Source organism: Betta splendens, chromosome 16 (genome assembly GCF_900634795.4).
Source record: "Betta splendens chromosome 16, fBetSpl5.4, whole genome shotgun sequence".
In the NCBI taxonomy this organism is placed as follows: domain Eukaryota; kingdom Metazoa; phylum Chordata; class Actinopteri; order Anabantiformes; family Osphronemidae; genus Betta; species Betta splendens.
The window spans coordinates 2,561,685-2,584,617 of NC_040896.2; the positions used below are offsets into that span (position 1 = coordinate 2,561,685).

Here is a 22,933-nt window from a genome sequence, read left to right on the forward strand (position 1 = left end):
CAATCCTCTCATGTGTTATCAGATTGTACATCTCCATCCCACTGCCTGTGTATGGCTCGCATGTGACAAGTTAGATTGCATCTTGGAACACAAGGGTCTGCAGTATACCTACAATCAGTGTCTCGATTCTTCAACTGTCGTTCATTGCAACATTCACTGCTTTTGAAAGGAATGGGCACAGCTATAAGATCGGGTCTAGCGACTGCACATGCTATGTATGAGTGGTTTATGAGGGACTTAGAGTTGTACCTGATGTATGCCCAGCCATAGGTTTCCTGTAGGGTTCTGCTTCATGTAATCTTGGGCAAGCTGCCATGCCTTTGAATCCCTAATTTCACTTTTAGATCTGTATCGAAGTGAAGTATAGTGGGCTGACTAAAATACCAGTGTGACAACACACATTGCTGCTTTGGCTGATGACTTCCATGTCTGTCAGTGAAAGGTTAAGAATAACTGCGGCTGTAGAGTAAAGTAATTACAGTTGTAGCACTTCAAAGCGACCACCTTTTTTACTGCAGTACATGCGCGTTGCCAGCGCGCAATGGGTGCGTCCCCGACTAAGGATTTTTAATCCTGCAACAAGCTGAAAAAAAACAGGGTGCTAGTCTCGTTTTAACCACCAGGTGGCGCAAAGATGTGAGGTCCGACTGTTCATTTCTATCTGTGTCTGCACATTAAGCACAAAAAACGATGTCATGGTATTGTATCATTAAATGTAGAGTAGTTAATTTTTAAATATTATAGATTATTATGCGTCTTTGCTCGCTAGTGTTTGTTGTCAATCGCTGAAGCTACTGATGTGTTCACACAGTTACCAGGCCAGCTGAGAGACACAGTCCCTCCTCCAGCCAATCCAATAGAATAATATAAGTATAATAACATAAAATAGGAATCTATATTTATTCATCAATCTGTGTTATAAATGTATTTTATATGTATATCTGTATTCTTCTGGTTTGTTGATCATGAGGAAAAAATACAAAACAAACTGGATTTTTTTTGTTTTGTCCTCTCTTGATATGAGCGACAAACGGAATTCAAGTGTTGTTGTTTTTTCGACACAAGGCACGGAGTTGGATTTAAAGCTGATTTTTCATTTTGAGAAAAAAGCAGAGAACGAAAAACTAAGTTGTTGTCTTGTTATAGCAGCTTTTAAGTTTAACCAAACTCTTAAAATTTACTCAGACCGCAATGACCTATAGTTTGCTCTGATTCTGAATGAAACATAAGAGCCCGAATGACAAATGATGTGTCCAGACAGAGCTTAACCAGAAATGTATGCATGTGATAATGCAGGCAAGGAGAGGATCGGGGAAGTGGCGTCACCGTCTGAAGCAGACAGTGATGTGACGTTCCAACGATGGTGCTGAGGAGCCACTTATTCATAGGCAGATGACTTGGATCAAGTTGTCAATGCGCGCTAGTGTTTGTTGTTAATTGCTCATGTCGCTGCTGTCTTTATACAGTATGTCCTCGTGTTTAACTGTCGGGTCCGTTTACGTTTTAACGGTTTGATTTCCCCCTCCAAAGTAAAAGCTGGGAAGACGAGAAAACAAGTCGTTTTAGAACATTTTAGAACCGGAGGACTTGTTAATGTGTCTGGACACCCCGGTAACACAGCACGTGGTTGTTTGGATTGGCTGTCATGTAGTCAAGAAGTCAGGACCACAGCTCCCAGTAAGTCCAGTAACTTTGTAATGTAACGAGAAACCCCCACCCCACTACCACACACGCTGTAAGGTTTGCTCTGATGGTACGCATGTTAGACGCCAGACACGTGGTGTAGGAAAGTGAGACTCTTTTGAACCTTTGAAACACAGTACAACGACGACAGGAAGCCGGTGCTCAAGCGCAACTTAAATAATAGATTTATATTTCCCTTTCCAGACAACATCGACTGAAATCAAGCCGTTTTCTAGTTAAATTGTCCCGAAGATAAAATACAAAGAACATCCGCTTTCTCGTTTCTCTCGAAAAACGGAATTTAATCGCAGCACTGTGTTAAAACAAACAATCGAGTTGGAAACAGTTTTTTCAAAACTAGACCCGGAACTGGATTTGAAGCCGTTTCCCGTTTTCTCGTTTTGAGGAAAAAAAACAGAAAACGAGAAAACGTTTTCTTGTTTTCCCAGCTTTTATTCTGAGAGAGAAATCAAACAGTTGGAACATACGCGGACCGTTTTTTCCATTTCTCGTTTAAAAAAGGAAAGACTGCATTTATTCAAAGCAGTGTGTTAAAAACGGAAGCTTCAACATTTTGCTTTACTGTACTGACATTTATCACAATATCTGCAGAAAAACAAACTATTATTACTACTATTATTATTACACAGGCAACACAGTGGATTTGGAACTTGCTCTGCATCGTAAACACGGTGTCTGATGTTGGTTCAGTTGCAAAAGCAAATTTCACATCCCTTCCCCCTACTCTGTATTGGCACAGAGACATTAACATATTGTCTCCACTTGGTCAATAGGTGTAAAATACTTTAGCTCTGAGACAAAGAAAAAGCTTCATGGGAGATCGGGCAGCACGATCACTGCACCTAATGTACCTAGGCTGTGGAACGCCAAAACCTTTCATTTGACTTTTTTAAATGATCTTCTTATGGTATTTAACACAAGTCTGGCACTGCTAACTTGTAGAGAATATTATATAATAAAAATAAAATAATTGTAATAACGACGCACTCTAGGTGGTGGGTCATATGGGCTCGCTGACCCTGCTCCTGCCTGCAAGGCTGAACAGTTCCTATGAGTCTATGAGTGGCATCCACTGTTACAATGTTCCACAAAAGATGACAGTACAGTTTTTAGTGCACAAATGTGCACTAAAAAATATAAACAGAAAACGCTTGAAAGCGTTTTCATTTTATATTCCGTTTATTTCGTTATTACTCCACATTAACATTTTTAACACCTTCCCCAGACAGACAAAGGGGGGGGGGCTGCTGACAATCGGCTCATGAGTGTGTGATCAGCGCCGGAAAGGGCACTGACAGTTGACTGAAATTGTTACAAGCATGGGTCAAACTGGACTAGAAATGTATTCTAAAACACGCTCACTATGTGCGGGAAACAGGCTACAATGGCAAACATACAAACTGGACTGGAGGGAAGACCCAAACGCAATGATCCATACACACAAGCCATGCAACAAGAATGTTATTTAATTAAATGACAATACATAAGCATGTACAAAAACATAATAACTAACTGAAATTCACGGCAATACATGTACAAAGACATACAAGATCTCTAGAGGCTCAATAAACTAACATAGGAAGTGATTTGATGACTTACAACCCCCAACCAATAAGAAAACACAGGACAGCACAAACCTTTACAAAGACAGGCACAGGACGCCTGCAAAAAGTAACAGTTATGCAACGTGCTATGAATAACTTTAATGGGACAACAAAGCACAAACATAGGCCACGGGGAAAAGAAGTCAAAGGTAACTGAAAAATCACTGCCATGCAGGAGAACTAAATAACCACTTCTCACAAAAACATGCAACAAACACAAGGACAACATAGAGACTAGACAAACCTTGACCGGGGACAGGACTGGACCACAAGACAGAAACGACTTCTAACATCAACCCCAGTGTAAAATCAATAAGAACCGATAAAGACTGTACCAAAATCAGAAACTTAAATACTCACTAAAACAGGTGACACTAATCAAACTAATAACAGGACATGACATTACAGGAATTGAAAAAACAAAGAGTGCCCTCTGGCGGCATGGAAGCTGACTCGCAGCATAAATCAGCGAAAACGAACTGCTCCATCTGTATATTAATACAAATAAAGTGACAACAAGAGTAAGAAAAGATGAAGCCCAACACAACAGTGTCACAATCTGCTTCGTTCTGCCACTCCCGTGATGTGAAGAGTCTACACGTCGTCCAACGTCGGCACCTCAAGGCTGTGTGTGTGTGTTTTCCCAGGTGTATGGTCAGGGGCACAGCTTCAGGCAGCACTTGGCCCGCACCTTTAGCTGAACGGTCAACGCAGCCTTGCCTCAGTGCGTGTGTGTGTTCACAGCGACGGCCGTCCTTCTCAGTTCTTCTCACTACTAGCGGTCTCTCTGTGGGATGTGGATGGTGATCATCTGTCGGATCCGGGACCTTACTGCATTGGCTGAAGTGGATCCAAGTTGCTCTCTCTGCGAGCTTCACAGCCGGGTGGGTAATCAGGAGGACTTGGAAGGGACCTTGCCACCGTTTGGAGTTCCAGTGTCCCCTGTGAACCTCCTTAATGATTATCGCAGCTTCCGGTTGGATGACTTGCAGCAGTTCTGTTGCCTGGTTGGGCAGAGCTGCTTTCACCTGTTGGGAGATTTGAGAAAGAACAGAGGACAAGTTCTTACAGTACTGTAGCATTGCGTCTTCGCACATTTCAGTAGATGGTAAAATTCTAGTCTCAGTCTCAGGGTGGAGTCCCATCATAGGAGGTCTACCAAATAAGATCTCATACGGGCTGAGGTTTTGTTCTCACCCTTATTCTCATTCTTATGTATGAGAGCACGATGGGAAGAGCCTGATTTTACTTAAGACCAGTCTCTAAGCAGCATTTGGCCAGTTTGTTTTTAAAGTGCCGTTCTCTTCCTCTACCACTCTTCCACTCTGGGGGTGGTAAGAGCAATGCTGTCAAAAACTTTCCCACTTCCTCTAGGGCTTGGTTTGCAAAATGTGAGCAATTGTCACTGCTGATTCTGTCAACAGTGCTTTGGTAACTGGTAACTGCTAGCATATTTAGCTAGAAAGGCCTCCACCCATTTTGAGCACATATCAACAACTAAACAATACTTTTTACTTTCTGCTGGCGTTAGGTCGATAAGGTCCAACATTAAATGGTCAAATTCATGTTCTGGTGGTGGGTGAGCTGCCAGTGGTTTTGTAACACCAGTCTTCAAGACAGCATGAGAAGTGCGGACTGCATAACCAACCTAAGATTTCCCATTACCAGGGTCCCTGGAGCCATCAACAAAAAGAACGAGGTCACAGTTAGGAATTGGCACCTCCGACAGATCTGGGCGCGGAGTGCAGACCTGGTTAAAGACTGAATCGCAGTTCTGAGGCTTGCCATCGTCAGGGCCCGGCAACAAAGTGGCTGGGTTAAGCACATTGCACCTTTTGACAGTAATGTTCAGCATTTCAAGCAAGATAGTGTTGTATCTAAGCCATTGGGCTGTAGAGAGATATGATGTTTTCTGATCATAGACACAGCATGAGGAACTACCAAGGTTAGCCAACTATGCTAGCCATGCTAGCATCACGTGGGTAGCATCGTGGGAGCCCCGCAGCGACTGGGTCAAGCTTGGCAGAAAAGTAGGCTACAGGGCGTGAACGCCCTCCGTGATATTGTAGGAGAAACAAGGTCATACAATGTGATTTCTCATCCACTGTTTGGGTGAAAGGTCCCAAAGGCAGACCCAAAGTGGGAGCAGACAGGAGAGCAAGATTGAGGTCGGTGAACCCCTGTTCAGCCTCAGATGTCCACATGAGGCGAGTGGTGGATGCAGAAGATGTCTGCATCAGAGCTCTAAGCGGAGGTTCCAAGACGACGCAGTTAGGAATGAAAGTCCTGCAATGAGAGCACATGCCTAAAAGGGACATAAGCTGTTTATATGTGCACAGTTTAGGCAGCTTCGGAATAGCTTCAGCTCTTTTAGGTGAAATGGATTTCCCTTCAGCGGTAATGATGTGACCTAGGAAGGTAACCTTAGTCTGAACAAACTGTAATTCGGACAGACTTGCTTTGTGGCCTGCAGCATGCAGGTGTTTCAGCAACTTCATCGTGTCTGCTGTGCAAGTTTCCTGATCCTCACTGCAGATCATTAAGTTGTCAACGTACTGCAGCAGGGCGGTGCCTGGGGACAAGACAAGATCATCCAGGCTGTCTTTGAGTGCCATATTGTAGATTGTAGGGCTTTCTGAATACCCCTGACAAAGTCTGGTAAAGGTGTATGGCTTTCCGTTAAATTCATAAGCAAACCAGAATTGACTGTCTTTGTGGACGGTTACTACTGAAAAAACATGGATACTGTGTCAGAGCGTCCTCTGACAAAAACACGTGGTGTGGAGTATGTGTGGAGTGTTGAGGTACCAAGTGCACTGTGCGCTGCGCATGAAAGTTAGACTGAAGAAGTTTCTTGTAATCATGCAAAATAGTTCGAGTTGGGAGTCATTTGCCAGTCTCCTCCCCATTGACATCTGTCAAAAAGACCCAAGTCCTGCTATCTGAATTTGAATCAATTGAGCATGTATTATGTGTGAGCATGTGTGTGTGTGTGTGTCTGTGCGGCACCGTCTATGTCATCATGCAGAAGGAAACCTTCACTGGGCTCCTCCTCTAGTCAGTCTGATGAGAGGGTGAAGCCTGACGTAGCCGGGGGCAGTACCTCTTCCAGTGTCCCATCTTGCCGCAGATATGTCAAACATTTCCTGGATCTCCAAATGCGCCTCCTGCGTCTCTATTGGGCCAATTCCGGCTGAAGTCTCCTCCTCTTCCTCGCCAGTGAAATCTACCCACTCCTCTGTTGTTCTTATGGCTTGCAGAGAACATCTCCGAGGATGGCAGATGCAATGCGCTCTGTTGTTTTTCCCTCTTTGCCATCCTCTTCTGCTGGAGAGTCTCATAAGCATGGCGTGTGTGTCTTGCGAGATCAGACAGACGCGCTTGTTCTTTCCATCCAATGTATGACTGCCTCACAGCGTCAAACACTTCAGGAAGTAACCCTTTCATCACCAGCTCACACAGATGACTATGGTGAAAAAATTAGCCCCCCCCACTTCTTCTGGGGGAGGGTGGACTCCTCCATGTGTGTTGTATGCGGTAGTGAGGCAGTTAACAAAGTCATCAACTAATTCTTTAGGTGGTTGTTTGCATGCGATGACTTTTATAATACAGACTTTATCGGGGAACGCAGTTTCAAGGTGGGTGACAAGCATTCTCACTGCGGCAACGAATTCATCATTTAGGTTGTTTGTCCAATCTTTGTGTTTGAGAGCGAGTGTCAGATCAGGCAATTGTCCAGTCAGCTTTTGATATTCACAAGGTGAAAGATGCTTGGTCAGGATGCGACAAATCTCAGCTCCAGTGGGTCTGTGCTCCTGGCAGAAAGCCAGAAGGTTGGCACCGAATGTCTTTCCTGATACGGTGATGTCCGGAAGATTGTGGGCAAAGTTAGTTATGTCAGCACTAGTCCATGACCTATGAACTAACATGCTTCCTTCAGGGCCAGCAACTTTCACCATGGGCATGCTGGCGTCCACGGCGTTCAGTTTTGCGGTGTCCTTTCTGAGAATACGGCTGGTGGATGCAGGACGAAAACCCCCCTAGCACTGAGTGATCTGGAGGCAGAGCCTGAAGGGGCTAGCGATTGGTCTGTCCAGAGGTTAACAGGTGTAGTCATTCTGGGGATTGGTGAGGCTTCTCTGCTGTTCTGCTGTTCTCTCTAACTGTTCTGAGCCGGATGGTGCAGCTTCTGTTGACAGAGGTCGGTCAAGATGTTGATTGGGCAGCTGCAGTGGGTCGGGGTGTTGTCGTTGGTCAGGCTGTTGTTGTTGGTCAGGCGCTCCACCCTGCTTGGCTGACGCAGATGGAGTCCAGGTCACTCAGCTCTGCAAAAGGATACAAAGCAGAAACAGTGGGAGCGCTCTGTTTCTCATTGTGTTGTGTGTGTGTATGTGTGTATGGTGGCGGTGTGCAAGCTTCCACAGAGTTGTTATCTTTTCTGCCAGCTACGTCACCACTCTCATCCTTTCTCCCTCCTAGCTCTTTTTGGCATTTCAGTCTTTCCCTGCATTCTGATTCTTTAATCCAAATCTCCACACATCTGTTTTTTAATTAAATTTTAATTAAACTTTGATTGTTTTGTTTTTATGGAGCTGTTTTTTCTTTTTCTTCTAATTTTTCTTTTAAAGCGTGTATGTCCTTCACACTGAGTGAACCACCTTCTTGAAACCCAGAATATTTTGTCCAGTCGTGAAGACATGACACGCATTCATTACCATATTTACGTTTCATTAATTTCGTAATGCTGCTGTCCGGTGGTGGAGACTCAGATTGCCCCGAACCCATCTTCCAGAGCCCGACAGTTTCCTGCCTTAGATTTAATTGTGTTACGGCCTGAACGTTCCTTCTTACCTTCCTACCTTTTTATCGGACGTCTCCATAAAAAGGGAACCGCTCAGATCTAGCGACAGATTCTTCCCGGATGTAATCCCTCATCCCCTAAGCCGCATATTCCCTAATGCGGGGTCGTGGGAGTGCTGGAGCCTAACCCAGCTGGTTGTGGGCGAGAGACAGGGTACACCCTGGACGGGTCGCAGGTCCATCGCAGGGCAACACACAGACAGACAGACAACCATTCACACACACACTCACACCTAAGGGCAATGGAGAGAAGCCAATCAACCTAATGCACATCTTTGGACTGTGGGAGGAAGCCGGAGAACCCGGAGAGTTCTCGAACCCAGAACCTTCTTGCTGTGAGGCGACGATGCTACCCATCGCACCACCGTGCCGCCCCCAACCAGTGCCGCCCCCAACCAGTGCCGGCTTGACTAATTCATTTCAATTTAGTATTAAGATGAATTGTTATTCCTTATTATTATATTTTTCGATGTTTCAGCCAAATAGGAGACGGTTTAGAATTATTATTATCTGTAGTCCTAATAATATTTTCTTCTATGTTTTTAGCCTAATAGGGGGCATTTTAGAATTAATTGTTATTGCCTCACTTTCCTTAAACCAAATGATCAGAACCAAGTAAACCCAAATACCCGGAACCAAATTTTTCAGAATCTCTCTTACCGGGCCATGTAGAGGTTGGATTTTGAGTTTGTTGGATCTCGTCAGAGAGATAGGTCAGCAGGCCTCCCACTCAATACAGCTGTAGAGGTTTGGAGGTTGAGTGAACCTAGTCCTCAGGACTGTCGTCCCTGATCACGCCGTCTAGACGACCTGCAGCAGGATCCTGTTCGTGACGCCAAGAACGGTGGTGGAAAATTTTAGAATGAAGGCAGATGAGAGAGTTGTCATTTTGTGCGATTTATTGAAATAATAAAGAAAATGAAAATAATGAGGAAAGCAAATCAAAAGCCTGCTTGGGAGATCAGAACATACACCACGGAGGTATAATGCAAATGGTGGATGGCGATGGCAGGTTGTATTTAAGAATGAATAGACACTCAGATTCCACCATATTTTCTATGCAGAGAAATTATCATTTCTTCCTCTGCAAAATTCCACTGAAACATCTCAGGAGATTGATTGCCATGTGGTCACAGACTACAACTAGTGCTTCATGTTTTTTTCTGTACCTGCCCCAGCAATGGTCGGGCTGAGAGGGGCGGAGCTAACCGACAGGTAGGATATGACCATTTTTAGCCACAACACATATTACTTCCATTTTCCCTGTCTTCTCTGGACATAGACCCTCAATGTGAAATGTTGTTGCATTGTTTTGCTGATAAAATGTAAAATATTAATAACAAAACTTGCTTTTCAGTGATGAAGTATCAACTTTCACACACTGGAGCAGCTGAGGCTGGTTACACTTGCTAGGGAGGCTACTAAGGTCTAAACCCCTAGGTTCACCAGGTCAGCTCAAATTTGAACTGATCAGCTGATTTGAGCTGGTGATTAGAATCCCACATGGGGAAATACAAACTAAACTCTGGTCGGCTCTACTCAAGACACAAACCACAGAGGAGAGGACCCAAATGAACAACCAAACAGACAGACTGAGAATAATACTAAACAGAATTTAATTTGAACAAAAGAAAAAATATACACAGTGAACATTAAGGATAAATTAAAAATCACTGCTATGCAGGTAACTATACTATAATACACATTATTTCGATATGCAAAGTGAGAAACAGATTAACATACAGTCGTTGCACTTCAAAGCGACCACCTTTTTTACTGCAGTACGTGCACGCGCACGCCAGCGCCCCACGGGTGCGTCCCTGACTAAGGATTTTTAATCCTGCAGCAAGCTGAAAAAAATCAGGGTGCTAGTCTCATGTTAACCACCAGGTGGCGCAAAGATGTGAAGTCCGACTGTTCATTTCTATCTGTGTCACACAAACACAAAAAACAATGTCATGGTATTTTATCATTAAATTTAGAGTAGTTCATTTTTAAATATTATAGATAATTATGCGTCTTTGCTCACTAGTGCGCGCTAGTGTTCTTTGCCAATTGCCGAAGCTGCTGATGTTTTTACACAGTTTCCAGGCCAGCCGAGAGACACAGTCCCTCCTCCAGCCAATCCAATAGAATAATATAAGTATAATAACATAAAATAGGAATCTATATTTACTCATCAATATGTGTTATAAATGTATTTTATGTGTATATCTGTACTCGTCTTCTGGTTTGTTGATCATAAGGAAAAAGAGGATTTTCATTTCAATTCGTCCTCTCTTGATATAAGCGACAAACGGAATTCAAGTGTTGTTGTTTTTTCGACACAAGGCACGGAGTTGGATTTAAAGCTGATTTTTCTTTTGAGAAAAAAGCAGAGAACAAACGATGGTGCTGAGGAGCCACTTATTCATAGGCAGATGACTTGGATCAAGTTGTCAAGATGCGCTAGTGTTGGTTGTCAATTGCTGATGTCGCTGCTGTCTTTATACAGTATGTCCTCGTGTTTAAGTGTCGGGTCCGTGTACGTTTTAACAGTTTAATTTCCCCCTCTAGAATAAAAGCTGGGAAGATGAGAAAACACGTCGTTTTAGAACATTTTAAACCCGGAGGACCTGTTAATGTGTCTGGACACGCTCCCAGTAAGTCCAGTAACTTCGTATTGTAACGAGAAACCCCCACCGTCTGTTTTTGAAATCAGACAAATAAATGGATTCAAAGCTGTTTCCCGTTTTCTCGTTTTGGGGAAAAATGAGTCGACTGTGGCATTGGAGCATTTTGCCAGAATGAGCTTCGCAAAGAAAGGACACTTGGTTTCCATAAACCACAGAATAAACCACTTTGATCACTTTTAAGGTGGCCAAGTTAAACAGTTAAAACAGTAAGACATAGTCAATGTGCCCTTTAAACGGAAGCTGCATTATTATACTTTACCGTAATGACATTTACCACAATATCTGCAGAAAAACAAACTTTTATTACACAGGCAATACAGTGGATTTGGAACTCGCTCTGCGCCGTAAACTAAATTAACAAAATCTATGTTTGAAAAAAATGAAGAGTTCCTTGTCTACATGAAAGCGGGCAGAACAACTTCCGTCTATGACTCACTGCCGAAAGCGACTGGTGAAGCTCCTGGGAACGTGGCTGTAGCTCTGCACTGACTTATTATGTGGTACAGGTTGAAGGGGAAATAACGAAATAAACGGAATATAAAACCAAAATGCTTTCAAGCGTTTTTGGTTTATAATATATTTTTAATTGCACATTTGTTAAAATTAGATGGGTGTACTGTCATCGTTTCTGTAACTTTTGGTAACGTTACAGTGCAATAATGTGTGAACTTTATTTAGTTTTTTTGTAAATAAGCAAAGCAGAAAAACTGTCTTATTGTATTGTTGATGTTTTTTATTGCTTCCTTCGGTGAGACCGCAACAATGATACTCATACTTTCACGTTGTAAATCCAAGCACATACCGGTGGAACATTGTAGCAGTGGATGTCACTCATAGACTCATAGGAACATGAGTAGGAACCCTGCTCTGCCTTGCAGGCAGCAGCAGGGTCAGCGAGCCCATGCGTCCCACCCCACAGAGTGCTCGGGGATGGCCCTCTTTACGTACCAAAAGCGGCTCTTGGCAGGGTTCCAGCTGGAGCGTGGCGGACAAGTGAACACCCAGCCGTTGTTAGGGGTATATGTAAAGGTGTACGTCTTTTAGTAGTTCTAGTGTTAACATATGGTCTCCACTCGGCCAATAAGTGTAAAATACTTTAGGGGAAACACGCATCAACACGCAGGACAAAGATCTGCGTTTCTCTGCTGCTACAGCCTCGGCTGCGTTGGGTTGTTAGTCTCCCTTTCACCTGTACCACATGAAATGTGTTCCTACGAAGTTAATCAGCCGCTTTCAGAATCAGAATCGTTTTTTTATTCCCCAGGTTTGAACAGGGCAAACATTATTTCTTTCTCTCTACCCCCAACCGCCTCTTCAATCATTGATGATGATCTTCACTGTCACAGTCTGGGGTTTTGTATGCATGTTTTATTTTGGTAGTATTACCGGTTTCTGTTCTGTCGTGCCTTTTGCCTGCTTTGCCTTTTGTCACGTGATCTCCCAGCTGTGGTTAATTTGTCATTAGTTCAGTATACTGTATAGCCACCAGCACGTTCCTTTGTTCTCTGCCAGATTGTTTGTTCTAGCATTCTGTTGTTTAATCTTCTAGCAATCCCAGTAAGTCTGTCGTTTTTAGACTCGTGCCTGTATCTTGATCATGCCTTTGCCTTGTCCATGCCTGTACTAGAGATGGCAACTTGTCAAAATGTAGTTTTAGTCTTTAATTACATTTTGGACTTGTCATAAATACATTGCAGATATCTGTAATGTGAAACTTGTCTATCTTATAGATCATCTATCATCTTATAGATCATCTCCGGACCGCTTGCCACATTTATAAAGCTCTGACATATTGAAACAACCAGTCCGTTCAAACTGCAGATAAGCTGCTCGGCAGTCACGTGACGTATCGACACCTCTCGCTCTCCTTGGTCACGGGATTCGGAACGCGCTCGAGATTCTGCTTGACGACACTTCTGCTTCAAAAGATCGATGCCGAGTCGAGTGGGAGGTCTCGAGTTGGACATCTCTAGCCTGTACCTTTGCTGGATCTCTGAATTACTGGTTTTGATCACTGCCTGCTTGACCACGCTTTTGACTGCTGTTTGAGATTAATGATATTAATTCCTGCATGCTTCAAGTCCTGTCTCTCAAGCTGTGCGTTTGGGCCAATCTCTTCTCCTCACTCCTGGCGAGCAGTGACATTCACTTGCATTAGACTTTGAATGACACATACATGATTATCACAGTATGAATTCTGAGTCAGGTATATGCCTTCCAGCTCATTTTGGCTCTTTGCATTCTGGATCTTCACCTTTGGGTCATGACTTCATAAGTACCCATAATGATAGCTAAATGACCGAGTTTAGATCAATTGGTAAATCAATCAAACTTCCCCAGAACACACTGACAGGCCCTGTTAACAGAACAAATTATCCACAATATGCAGATATGAAATCCTCAAATGGCAGGGGCCCACTTTTTCAGTCACTGTTTACACAGTGTTGCAGAAGGGTGTCAACCAAGACAAAACCCCAAAGATTTAGAGAACTGAGGTATTCAGGATGTTTCTCTCGTGTGCCTTGCCACCAGGAGTTTACATCAGTATACCTTCACATCATTATTATATCCTTGTGCTGATTTTTAGATTGTTTCCATTCACAGTCAGCTTAATCTTACCACGAAAATACAGCTGACCAGCACAGTGAGGGAGGATGGTGTGGGTGAAGGTGTCCCTTGGGCTGTAAATAATAATAACAAAAGGACGTGTTGACAAAAACACACAAATAAAATCAACACAGAGCGTAGTTCTTCAACCGTCTATGAATTATTTACATCAGCTGCTTTACACATTATCCCCCAATGTGCCTGCCTGGGCTAGAAAGCCAACTAGTGGTTGCTGCTACTGTATATTATATTATAAATTCCTACATTCAGTTTACTTAGGGCTGGGTTATTGTAAACCCTGACCCTATAATATGTCAGCCCCTTTAATTCTGGCCTGAATGTGACCATCTCAATGTCAGCATATACCTGACACTGACAGTAGCTGCCCCCATATAAAAAACAGTTGTTGTGGTTTCTGGACTATTTAGAGGTGTTAATCCACTTTTACCATCCAGCCTGACTTTGTCAGATTTTTTTAATGTCACTCAGAGGCTACGAACATCACATTGACTACCACATATTGTGAAAAATTAAAACAGCAGGATGCTTCAAAAGCTCTTACTCAATTGTTTACTGTAGTGAAGTAAAATATAAATTAAAGATAGACAATTCTTAGTGAGATTAAAGGATAGTTCTCCCAGTTAAGGAAATAGTGTTAATGGTCTAGAATTGCTGGGGTGGAATGGGAGATAGATAAAGGCTAGATTAGTCTTGCGGTGTAGGGGAGGGGGTGTATCTGCATCAGTATAGTGAAGTGTTGTTTATAGATGTATGACTGAGGCCGACCAAGCCAGTCCAACAGTTGTCCTTAAAGGGAGACACAATAAAGGGAAAGTAGATAGAGGCACAGCTGGTGAGCTAGATTGGACCTGGGAAAGGAGGGGTGAGGGAGAAGGGACAGAATATTACACAGCTAATTCTAGTACATTTTAACAATCCATGACTAATTTGTCTAGATCAATAGTCCAATCGGTCAGAACTTAGGGAGTCATCGCCTCTTGTGGGACCATGGGTTACCGTTGACAAGGCTGTCACTAAATTCACCAAGTGTTCAGTCTGTCTGCAGATGTTATCCATCTGTCTCTTGTCCTCCTCCGTACGGGATCAGTCCCTCAAACCGGGTCATCCACTGATGCAAATTATCCGAACGAGCTGAGATGTTACTTGTCAATCCATCAATCCGGGCCATCGTCTGGTGTAATTCCGTCAGCCAAGTAACCATGGCCCCCACCGGTGTTAGTAACTTCTTGGCAGGTGGAATCTGCCACAGATTTTCCAATCTTCCGTTAAAGCAGGGCACCACCAAAGCCAATTATAATTAGCCCAAAGTCCAAAGTATGAATAGATCCTCTGCATTCTTGATGGACAGTGGCTCCAGACACACAGGGCACCAGGAATTCCAAGCGTCTCGCCCGTAACCAGAGGCAAGAGTCCCAGAGGGGCAGAGTGGCGCTCCCAGAGATTGTTTTCTTTGTGAGAAAAATTTATCCGATGTGCTGAGTGTCCAGTTGATTAGCTCCATGTTTAAAAAAATAGTTATTCCAGAATAGCAGAACAGGGTGCACAGAAGAGACAGGAGAAGGACACTGCAAGCAAAGTAGAACGGGAGCAGAGAGAAAACACCTCAAGAGGCTTTGCCTTTGCCTTTGCTTTTCAACACTTTCAACACACTATCTCAGTGTTGTGCCTTTTGTTTGTCTCCACAGGGTGAATGCTCACAAAAGTGCCGTAACATGTTCATCGTGGAGTCCGTGTGTGTCGCTTGGTTTACTTTAGAAGTCCTGATACGTTTTTTTCATGCACAAAGTAAGCTGGAATTCCTTCGTGGCCCACTCAACATCATTGATGCTGCTGCCATCCTACCCTACTATGTTTCCCTGCTTCTGGAGCTCAAAGATGAATCTGTGCAGGACATTGTGGCTGGAGCAGGAAGGAGCACCTTAGATAAACTAGGTCTGACCCTACGTGTCATGAGGGCCCTGCGGATCCTCTATGTGATGCGCCTGGCCCGTCACTCTGTGGGTCTGCAGACTTTGGGCCTGACCATTCAGCGAAGCATGAAAGACTTTGGCCTGCTGATGCTCTTTGTGTGTGTGGCAGTGACGCTTTTTTCCCCATTGGTGCATCTTGCTGAAAGTGAACTCTCTCCAAATGCACAGCTCAGCTTTAGCAGCATTCCAGCATCCTACTGGTGGTCCATCATCTCTGTGACAACAGTGGGGTATGGCGATATGGTGCCACGAAGCATACCAGGCCAATTGGTGGCACTCATCTCTATTTTGGCTGGAATTCTCATTCTGTCTTTTCCTTCTACATCAATCTTTCACACATTTTACCGCACCTACACCGAGCTCAAGGAAGAGCACAAAAGGCTGTGGAGGGAGGAGAGAGGGGCTGAGCTGGCTACTGAGGAAAGCGTGAAAGTAAAAGAACCATGGATGAATGAGTGGGGAGAACCAGACTTCTTACTTGGTTTGGACAACCATTATTTTCTTTTCTCTAAAGATATCACAATGCTGGCTCAGAGCAACAGCGATCAGCCTCTTCCTTCTCCTCAAACAGGATGAGTTCACAGAAATGTACTAAAGACATTATACAGCCAAAAGTATTTTTAACCTCTGCAGCTTCAGGTTCATAGTGTAGTTTAATGTGTTTCCTGATATTATATTGATCTAATGTTTAGCTTTGATCACCATTATTTATTTAAACACAAATTATTGGGGATACAAAATCTTTAACTTAAAATTCAAATAATTCTATCTGTACGTAGCCACCCGCTAAACGACCTGCCTTTATCAAGTTGCATTTGTGATTTTTAGTGCTGATAATGTTTTGGTTGTCAGAGTATCAGAATTTGTTGATGTTTAGGGAAATATGCAGTTTAGCTTCAGACAGTTTTTTTCTCCAGCCTGTGGAAGCGTGAAACACTTTTAGCCTTTGTCACAACCAACATTGTTACACCTGGTCTAGACGTTAAATAGGGGAACTAACACTTTACTGCTTTGTTGATGGATATTATGTTTGTTGTTTTATTTTGGTTTCACTTTATATTCTAGGTTGTTGCTTGTTTGTTACTACATTTACACGTTTTTTGTCTAGTTTGTTTAAACGTGCTACATGTGTACAGTGTGTATTTGTCTTTCTGTGTTTGATTCACCCACATATGATTCTGTATCTTGTCTGTCCTGCTCAGCAGTGATTTTGAGTTTTGGCAATTGTCTCATGGCCCAGAAAAACATACACTGATGGTAAATAACAACAAAAGCAAGACGAGATGAGGGATGAGGAAGAGCCCCCTCAAGGCAGTTTGAGAATTTTGGCAATCACGCTTTGTGACTTTACTTATGTTTTGTCAAATAAAACTCACTGATCACTTTAATCAAGCATGCGTAAGGCATTTTAGAGGCCAAAGTAGACATGAGAGCGGCTGGTTTGTCTGGTTCCACAGGAGATTATTATTAGAGTGAGACACTGTAGTCTGCATCAGTATGGAGGATTCAAACGAAGGAACAGAGGATCAGCCAACAAAGGTATACTTTTGAAGAGGAGGAGAAAATATCCACGGAGCATGTTACTCCAACAAAGACCTGTGAATAGAATTATAGAAACAATAGCTCTGAGGCACCGATGAAGGGCTCCGGACCCTGCATAAATTCACCATGGTTTTGCGTGTTAGCAGTTAGGTCAGCAGCTTGGTGGCAGGAGAAACAAAACACAAGCAGAGAACACAGGAACTGAGGCAGTGGCATAGGAAGCATGACAAGTTATCAACCCAGCAGGCACACAACCAACCTTCAACATTTCAGTTATTGTTATGACGTTGATGTAACATTAAAATGTTAACTCCAATGGTTGTAAAAAGGTAAAAAATGCTTATATGTTACGTTAAAATTGGTTGAAATAATGTAAGTTGTTCTTGTGACAATGTAATGTTATAATAAAGTTTAATACTAATGGTAGTAAAATTGTTAAATAAATACTTAAACATGTACATTGACATATGAATAAAATATTGTCAGTTGTTTTGGTCCCTATGCTGTCATCATGACCAACAAGACAGAAACCAAATAAATGGAGACCAGATGTACAAAGGACAGATCCAGGACATTTTACTCCCTGGTGCCAGAGAAGGTGTCTTTAGACAAATGCAGTCACAATAAAGGTGGAGGTGATTTTCTACAGGCACTCACATTATCTATTAGTCTAGATCAGATGGTCAGGATAGCCGGCTCAATCTTGTTGATGCCATGGTGTCACAGTCTCTGGTCCTGCTCCTTGTTTTATTTTGAGTTCCTTACTTTCGGTAGTGTCTGGTTCTATTCTCGGGTTTTATTTTGAAGGACTTCCTGCCACTCACTCCACAGCTGTGTTTACTGTCACGTCTTGGGTTTACTTCTGCCATTACTTTGAAAGGACTTCCTGTTTACGTCATGTCACTGCTGTTCCCTGCTTCTACCGGTCATTATCCACACCTGCACTTCATCAATAATCAGTCACCTAGCATTTACTGTAAGCACCAGCTCTCATACCAGTGCCTTGCCAGATTGTTAGTTCGTGTTTGCGTGCATTCATCATCATCCAGCGTTTTTGTTCTTGTCCCGACCCGTGTTTCCGATCTTGTTTTGCCTACCGTTACCGAGCCTTGCCTGATCCCTGCCTGCATCGTCTGCTGAACCTGTCTGGTAATTACCCTGCCTGTTTTATGACTACGATTCTGCCTCGTCCTGAACGGTACTGCTATCTCTACCAACACGTTTAACGAACCCTGTCTGTCCACGGAACTGAGCCTGCCTGAACCTTTCTGGTTACTTGTGTATGACCCTGCCTGACTCTGACTCTGCATTTCCGGAAAAAATCCCTTTTTGTAACGTTCAAAACTTGTTTGAGCCGTGCATGTGGGGCCGCCATCTATCATGTCCTGACACATGGTACAGTCAAACTGTAATCCTAATCCCTGTATGATGCATCGTTATCTCTGAGCTGGTCTGTCATTAACAGACTACATCCCTACTAGTTTTTTGTGTGTTTTTAAATGGTTTTGTAGAAGAATTGCTTTTATTTTGGGCCTTCTATTATGAACATTAATATTTGTCTCATAGAGGGACCCAAACGCACAGCTCAGACAAGGATTGAGTTTAGTAGATTTAATTAGGATTGTCGTCAGGCAGGCAATGGTTGGTACACAGTAGACACAGGTAACAGTGCAGACAATGAAAATAAAACAGGAAATGGCAAAGCTGAAAATACAGGACATGGTCCAAACCACAGAAAACAAGACCACAACTAAGCATCATGAACATCCACAAGGTAGAATAAGTCCATGGGGTAGCTACACAAAGTCCAAACACTCCAAACACTTACCAATGAAGGTGGAGGCGAGGAGAGTGTCTGCCCAGCAGCCGCTGGGCCAGAACAAAGAGTCAATGAAATGTTATAGGAGGCCGGCTTCTGAACAAGACGCGTTCAGGAGCCCACAGGGCGCAGCAACGTCCACCAGGATGAGGACGGTCCAAAAGACTGGAAAATCGAGGTGGCCGGTGATGAAGGAAGCAGTGCCACCTTTGTTGCTGAAAGTGACGAAGATGGAGCCACCAGTCCAGTAGCAATGCAGGGGTAGAACATGACTGTAACTGCAGCTTGGGCCAAGCAACATGGCTGCTGCACAGGAGCTTGGGCCAGGCAAGGTGACTGATGCGCTGGAGCTTGAACGGGCGATGACCACTGCTCTAGAGCAGGGCATGAGGTTGCGGCGACAGACTGTAGAGCCATGACTGGAGCAACCTGCAATGCAGTAGCTGGAGCTGTCTGAAGAGTAGAGAGTGGTGCAAGTCTGGTGGCCGAGGCATGAGAGGTTGGCAGTAAGTCCGCAACAACGGCCTGTGGATCAGTAGCAGAGCCCGGTGTTCAATTGCAGAGAGACGCAGCGAAGCAGAGACAGGGACAGACAGTAAGACTGAGGCTGAGGCAGGAGCAGATGGCGGACTGGTAGTCAAGGTGACAGGTTGAGGTGAAGTGATGGGCCAGGATGCCGTTGCAGAGGAATGCCGCGGCTCTGTGGCTGGAAAAAAGGCTGGTTAATGTTGACGTCGGGGCATGAGCTGGAATCTGTTTTCGTGTCAGCGTTGTTACCGAAACTGGAGTAAGAGAAAAAAAACAGAGCCGTGGCATGATCTGGAGGCGGACAAACAGATGACGTCTTGGCAGGGGGGAGGGAAGAAGTAAAAGTACTGGCTGACTGGAAGCTTCCAGGTTTGGCCAGATTGTTCTGTCATGGAGGTGCAAGGTGAGAACCCGAACGCACAGCTCAGACATTTAGGATCGTCGTCGGGCAGGCAATGATCGGCACAACAAGCAGACAGGGCTCAGGCAAAAGGTGGTCAGGAACAGGCAATGGTCAAACTTACTCCATAACAAGGCACAGGATACAAGAGAAAAGCTAGACATGGTCAGGAAAAAAGCAAAGGTCATACACTGGCAAGGCTTACTAGAAGAGTGCTGGAATGAATATACAGACCCATCTGGCAACTTGACTGGGTGATTACTGGAGGTTAAATACAATGACTGGTTACTGATTGACTGCAGCTGGTGAATTATGCGACTGAAAGTAAACATGGCAGAACAAAATCGGAAGTGGCGTGAAAATAAAACAGGTAATGGTTAGCTGAAAGTCCAGGTTATGACAATTTGCAGATTTAAATAATTCTTTATTCTTTTCTGGTTCTCTTATTCTCTTAATAATTTTTACTTATACAAAATACAACCAACTAACTCTAACAGCTGGTGTACTATAGGCTAAGCCTCCTAGCTTAGCTGCTACCAGTCCCCCAGCAGGTCCCAGGCATCTGGGTAATGACTGGGTCACGGCTCGTAAGAAACGTAGCTTTAGGCAGGCGCCCACGGTTCACCACCAACCGCTTTACGTTTCAAACAGATTTTCCCCACTCAGCGACACACCCGCTGAGAAACCCACTCTGATCATTGGTGACTCCATAGTCCGAAACGTGAAGTTAGAGAATCCAGTGGTCATAGTTAGGTGTTTGCCTGGGGCCAGAGCGGGCGACATTGAGTCTTATCTTAAGCTCCTGTCTAAGGATAAACGTAAGTACGCTAAGATCGTAATACACGCAGGAGCTAATGACGCCCGGTTACACCAATCGGAAGTCACTAAAACTAACATTGAGTCGGTGTGTTCGTTCGCCAAAACAATGTCGGACTCCATAGTTTTCTCGGGACCCCTCCCCAATGTGACCAGCGATGACATGTATAGCCGGCTGTCATCGCTCCACCGCTGGTTGTCTAGGTGGTGTCCTGCAAACGGTGTGGGCTTTGTGGCTAATTGGAGCACTTTTTGGGGAAAACCTGGGCTGATTAGAAGAGACGGCGTCCATCCCACGTTGAACGGAGCCTCTCTGCTTTCTAGTAACATGGCCATGTTGCTTAGCCTCCCCACTCCGTGACAACTCAGATTGGAGCCCAGGACGCAGAGTCGCAGTCTTACACGCCTCTCTGCGTGTTCTCTACAGCCGCCACCCACTCTTAGTCTTAGTTATCGCATAGAGACTGTGTCTGCTTCTCGACCACCTAAACTATACAAGTCACAAACAAATCAAAGAGGAGTGACTTACCAGAATTTAATAAACATCAAAACAGTTCCTCTTACGGAACAAAATAACAGTAAGCTAATAAAGTGTGGTTTATTAAATATCAGATCTCTCTCATCTAAATCCTTTTTAACAAATGACTTGATAAGTGACCATCACATAGATCTGTTCTGTCTCACTGAAACCTGGCTGCAGCAGGATGAATATGTTACTTTAAATGAGTCGACTCCAATGAGTCACATCAACTATCATGTTCCAAGAAGTACAGGTAGAGGTGAAGGAGTAGCAGCAATTTATAAATCAGATTTATTAATTACTCCTAAACCTAAACCTTGTTATAACTCAATTGAGAGCCTCACTCTGAGCCTTTCTCACCCAGACTCTTAAACTCAGAAGCCAGTTGTGTTTTGTATTGTTTACCGTCCTCCTGCTCCATATTCGGAGTTCTTAACTGAATTCTCTGAATTCTTATCTGACTTAGTTCTTAGCACAGATAAAGTCATTGTAGTGGGAGACTTTAACATTCATGTAGATGTTGACAGCAACTGTCTCAGCACTGCTTTTAACTCCTTAATAGACACTATTGGTTTTACACAGCAGGTAAATGAACCCACTCATCGTTTTAAACCACACCCTTGATCTTGTCCTGACATATGGGGTTGAAATTGATAAATTAATAGTTCTTTCCCAGAACCCTCTGTTATCTGACCATTTCTTATTAACTTTTGAATTTAGCACAATTGACCCTACAATAGCTGGAAAGAAATGTTACTATAGCAGATGTTTATCTGACAACGCTGTTGCCAGATTCAAGCAGATGATTCCATCATCTTTTGCCTCAATGTCTTGTAGATACACAGAGAACAGTCACCTTAATCCTTATGAACAGGTTGACTGTCTTGTAGAATATGCTGCAGCTTCTCTACGTACAATGTTAGACACAGTGGCTCCTCCTCTGAAGAAGACAGAGAATCAGAGGAGGTTAGCTCCGTGGTATAACTCCTAATGCCTAAAGCAAAGGACCAGACAACTAGAGAGACAATGGCGTTCCAACAAAATAAATGTAAACTACATTGCATGGAAGGACAGCCTAATGAAATATAAAAAAGCACTTTGTGCTGTTAGAAAAACATATTATTCCTCCCTAATTGAGGAAAACAAAAACAACCCCAGGTTTCTTTTCAGCACTGTAGCCAGGCTGACAAAGAGTCAAAGCTGTATTGAGTCTACTATCCCCTTAAATCTCAGCAGCAATGACTTTATGAACTACTTTAGTAATAAAATTATCATCATTAGAAAAAACATTCAGCAGCGACTTCTTCCAAATGACAGAAAGGACTGTTGGGGATATGCGTGTCATGATTCATGTTACGTGTCACATCCTGTTTTATTTTGTTAACTTCCTGTCACGCTCCGGTTCTCATCATCCACACCTGTTGCTAATTAGTAATCAGCACCTGTACTTAACCTCCACCTCTCACCCACACCAGTCGCCAGATTGTTAGTTCATGTACTCTTTCCAGCATTCTATTGTAGCCATTCGTGTTTTGACCGTGACCGCCTCGACCTTTGATTCTTGCCTGAACCCTGTTGATCCCGCAACCTGTGAAAGACCTGTGCCTGATAATCTGACCGTGAGTTTTTGCCTGATCCTTGTCTGTACTGTCGCCAAGTCTGCTCGTGTACCGAACCCTGCCTGGACCTTGATTCTGAGATTGCCTGCTCCTTTGTATATTGCCTACTGGAACGTACTGTGTTTGACCTGGACTGCCTGACTCTGATTCACCGAATAAACCTGCACTTAATCACATCTGTGTTTCTGCGCCGTGCATGTGGGTCCGACACCTGCCCAAGCCTGACAGAACAATCTGGCCAGAAATGG

General features: G+C 43.7%; 1 protein-coding gene across 1 annotated transcript in view; it reads left to right on the top strand.

Moving 5' to 3' along the window:
• The window catches only part of LOC121201736 (potassium voltage-gated channel subfamily G member 2-like), a 91,759-nt gene extending 72,189 nt beyond the window's left edge, over positions 1-19,570 (top strand). The window contains exon 3 of the mRNA XM_041067881.2: positions 15,157-19,570. Coding sequence (XP_040923815.2) covers positions 15,157-16,017 — 861 coding nt within the window. The 3' untranslated portion in view covers positions 16,018-19,570. The remainder of the gene's footprint in view (positions 1-15,156) is intronic.
• The last annotated feature ends 3,363 nt before the right edge of the window (positions 19,571-22,933 follow it).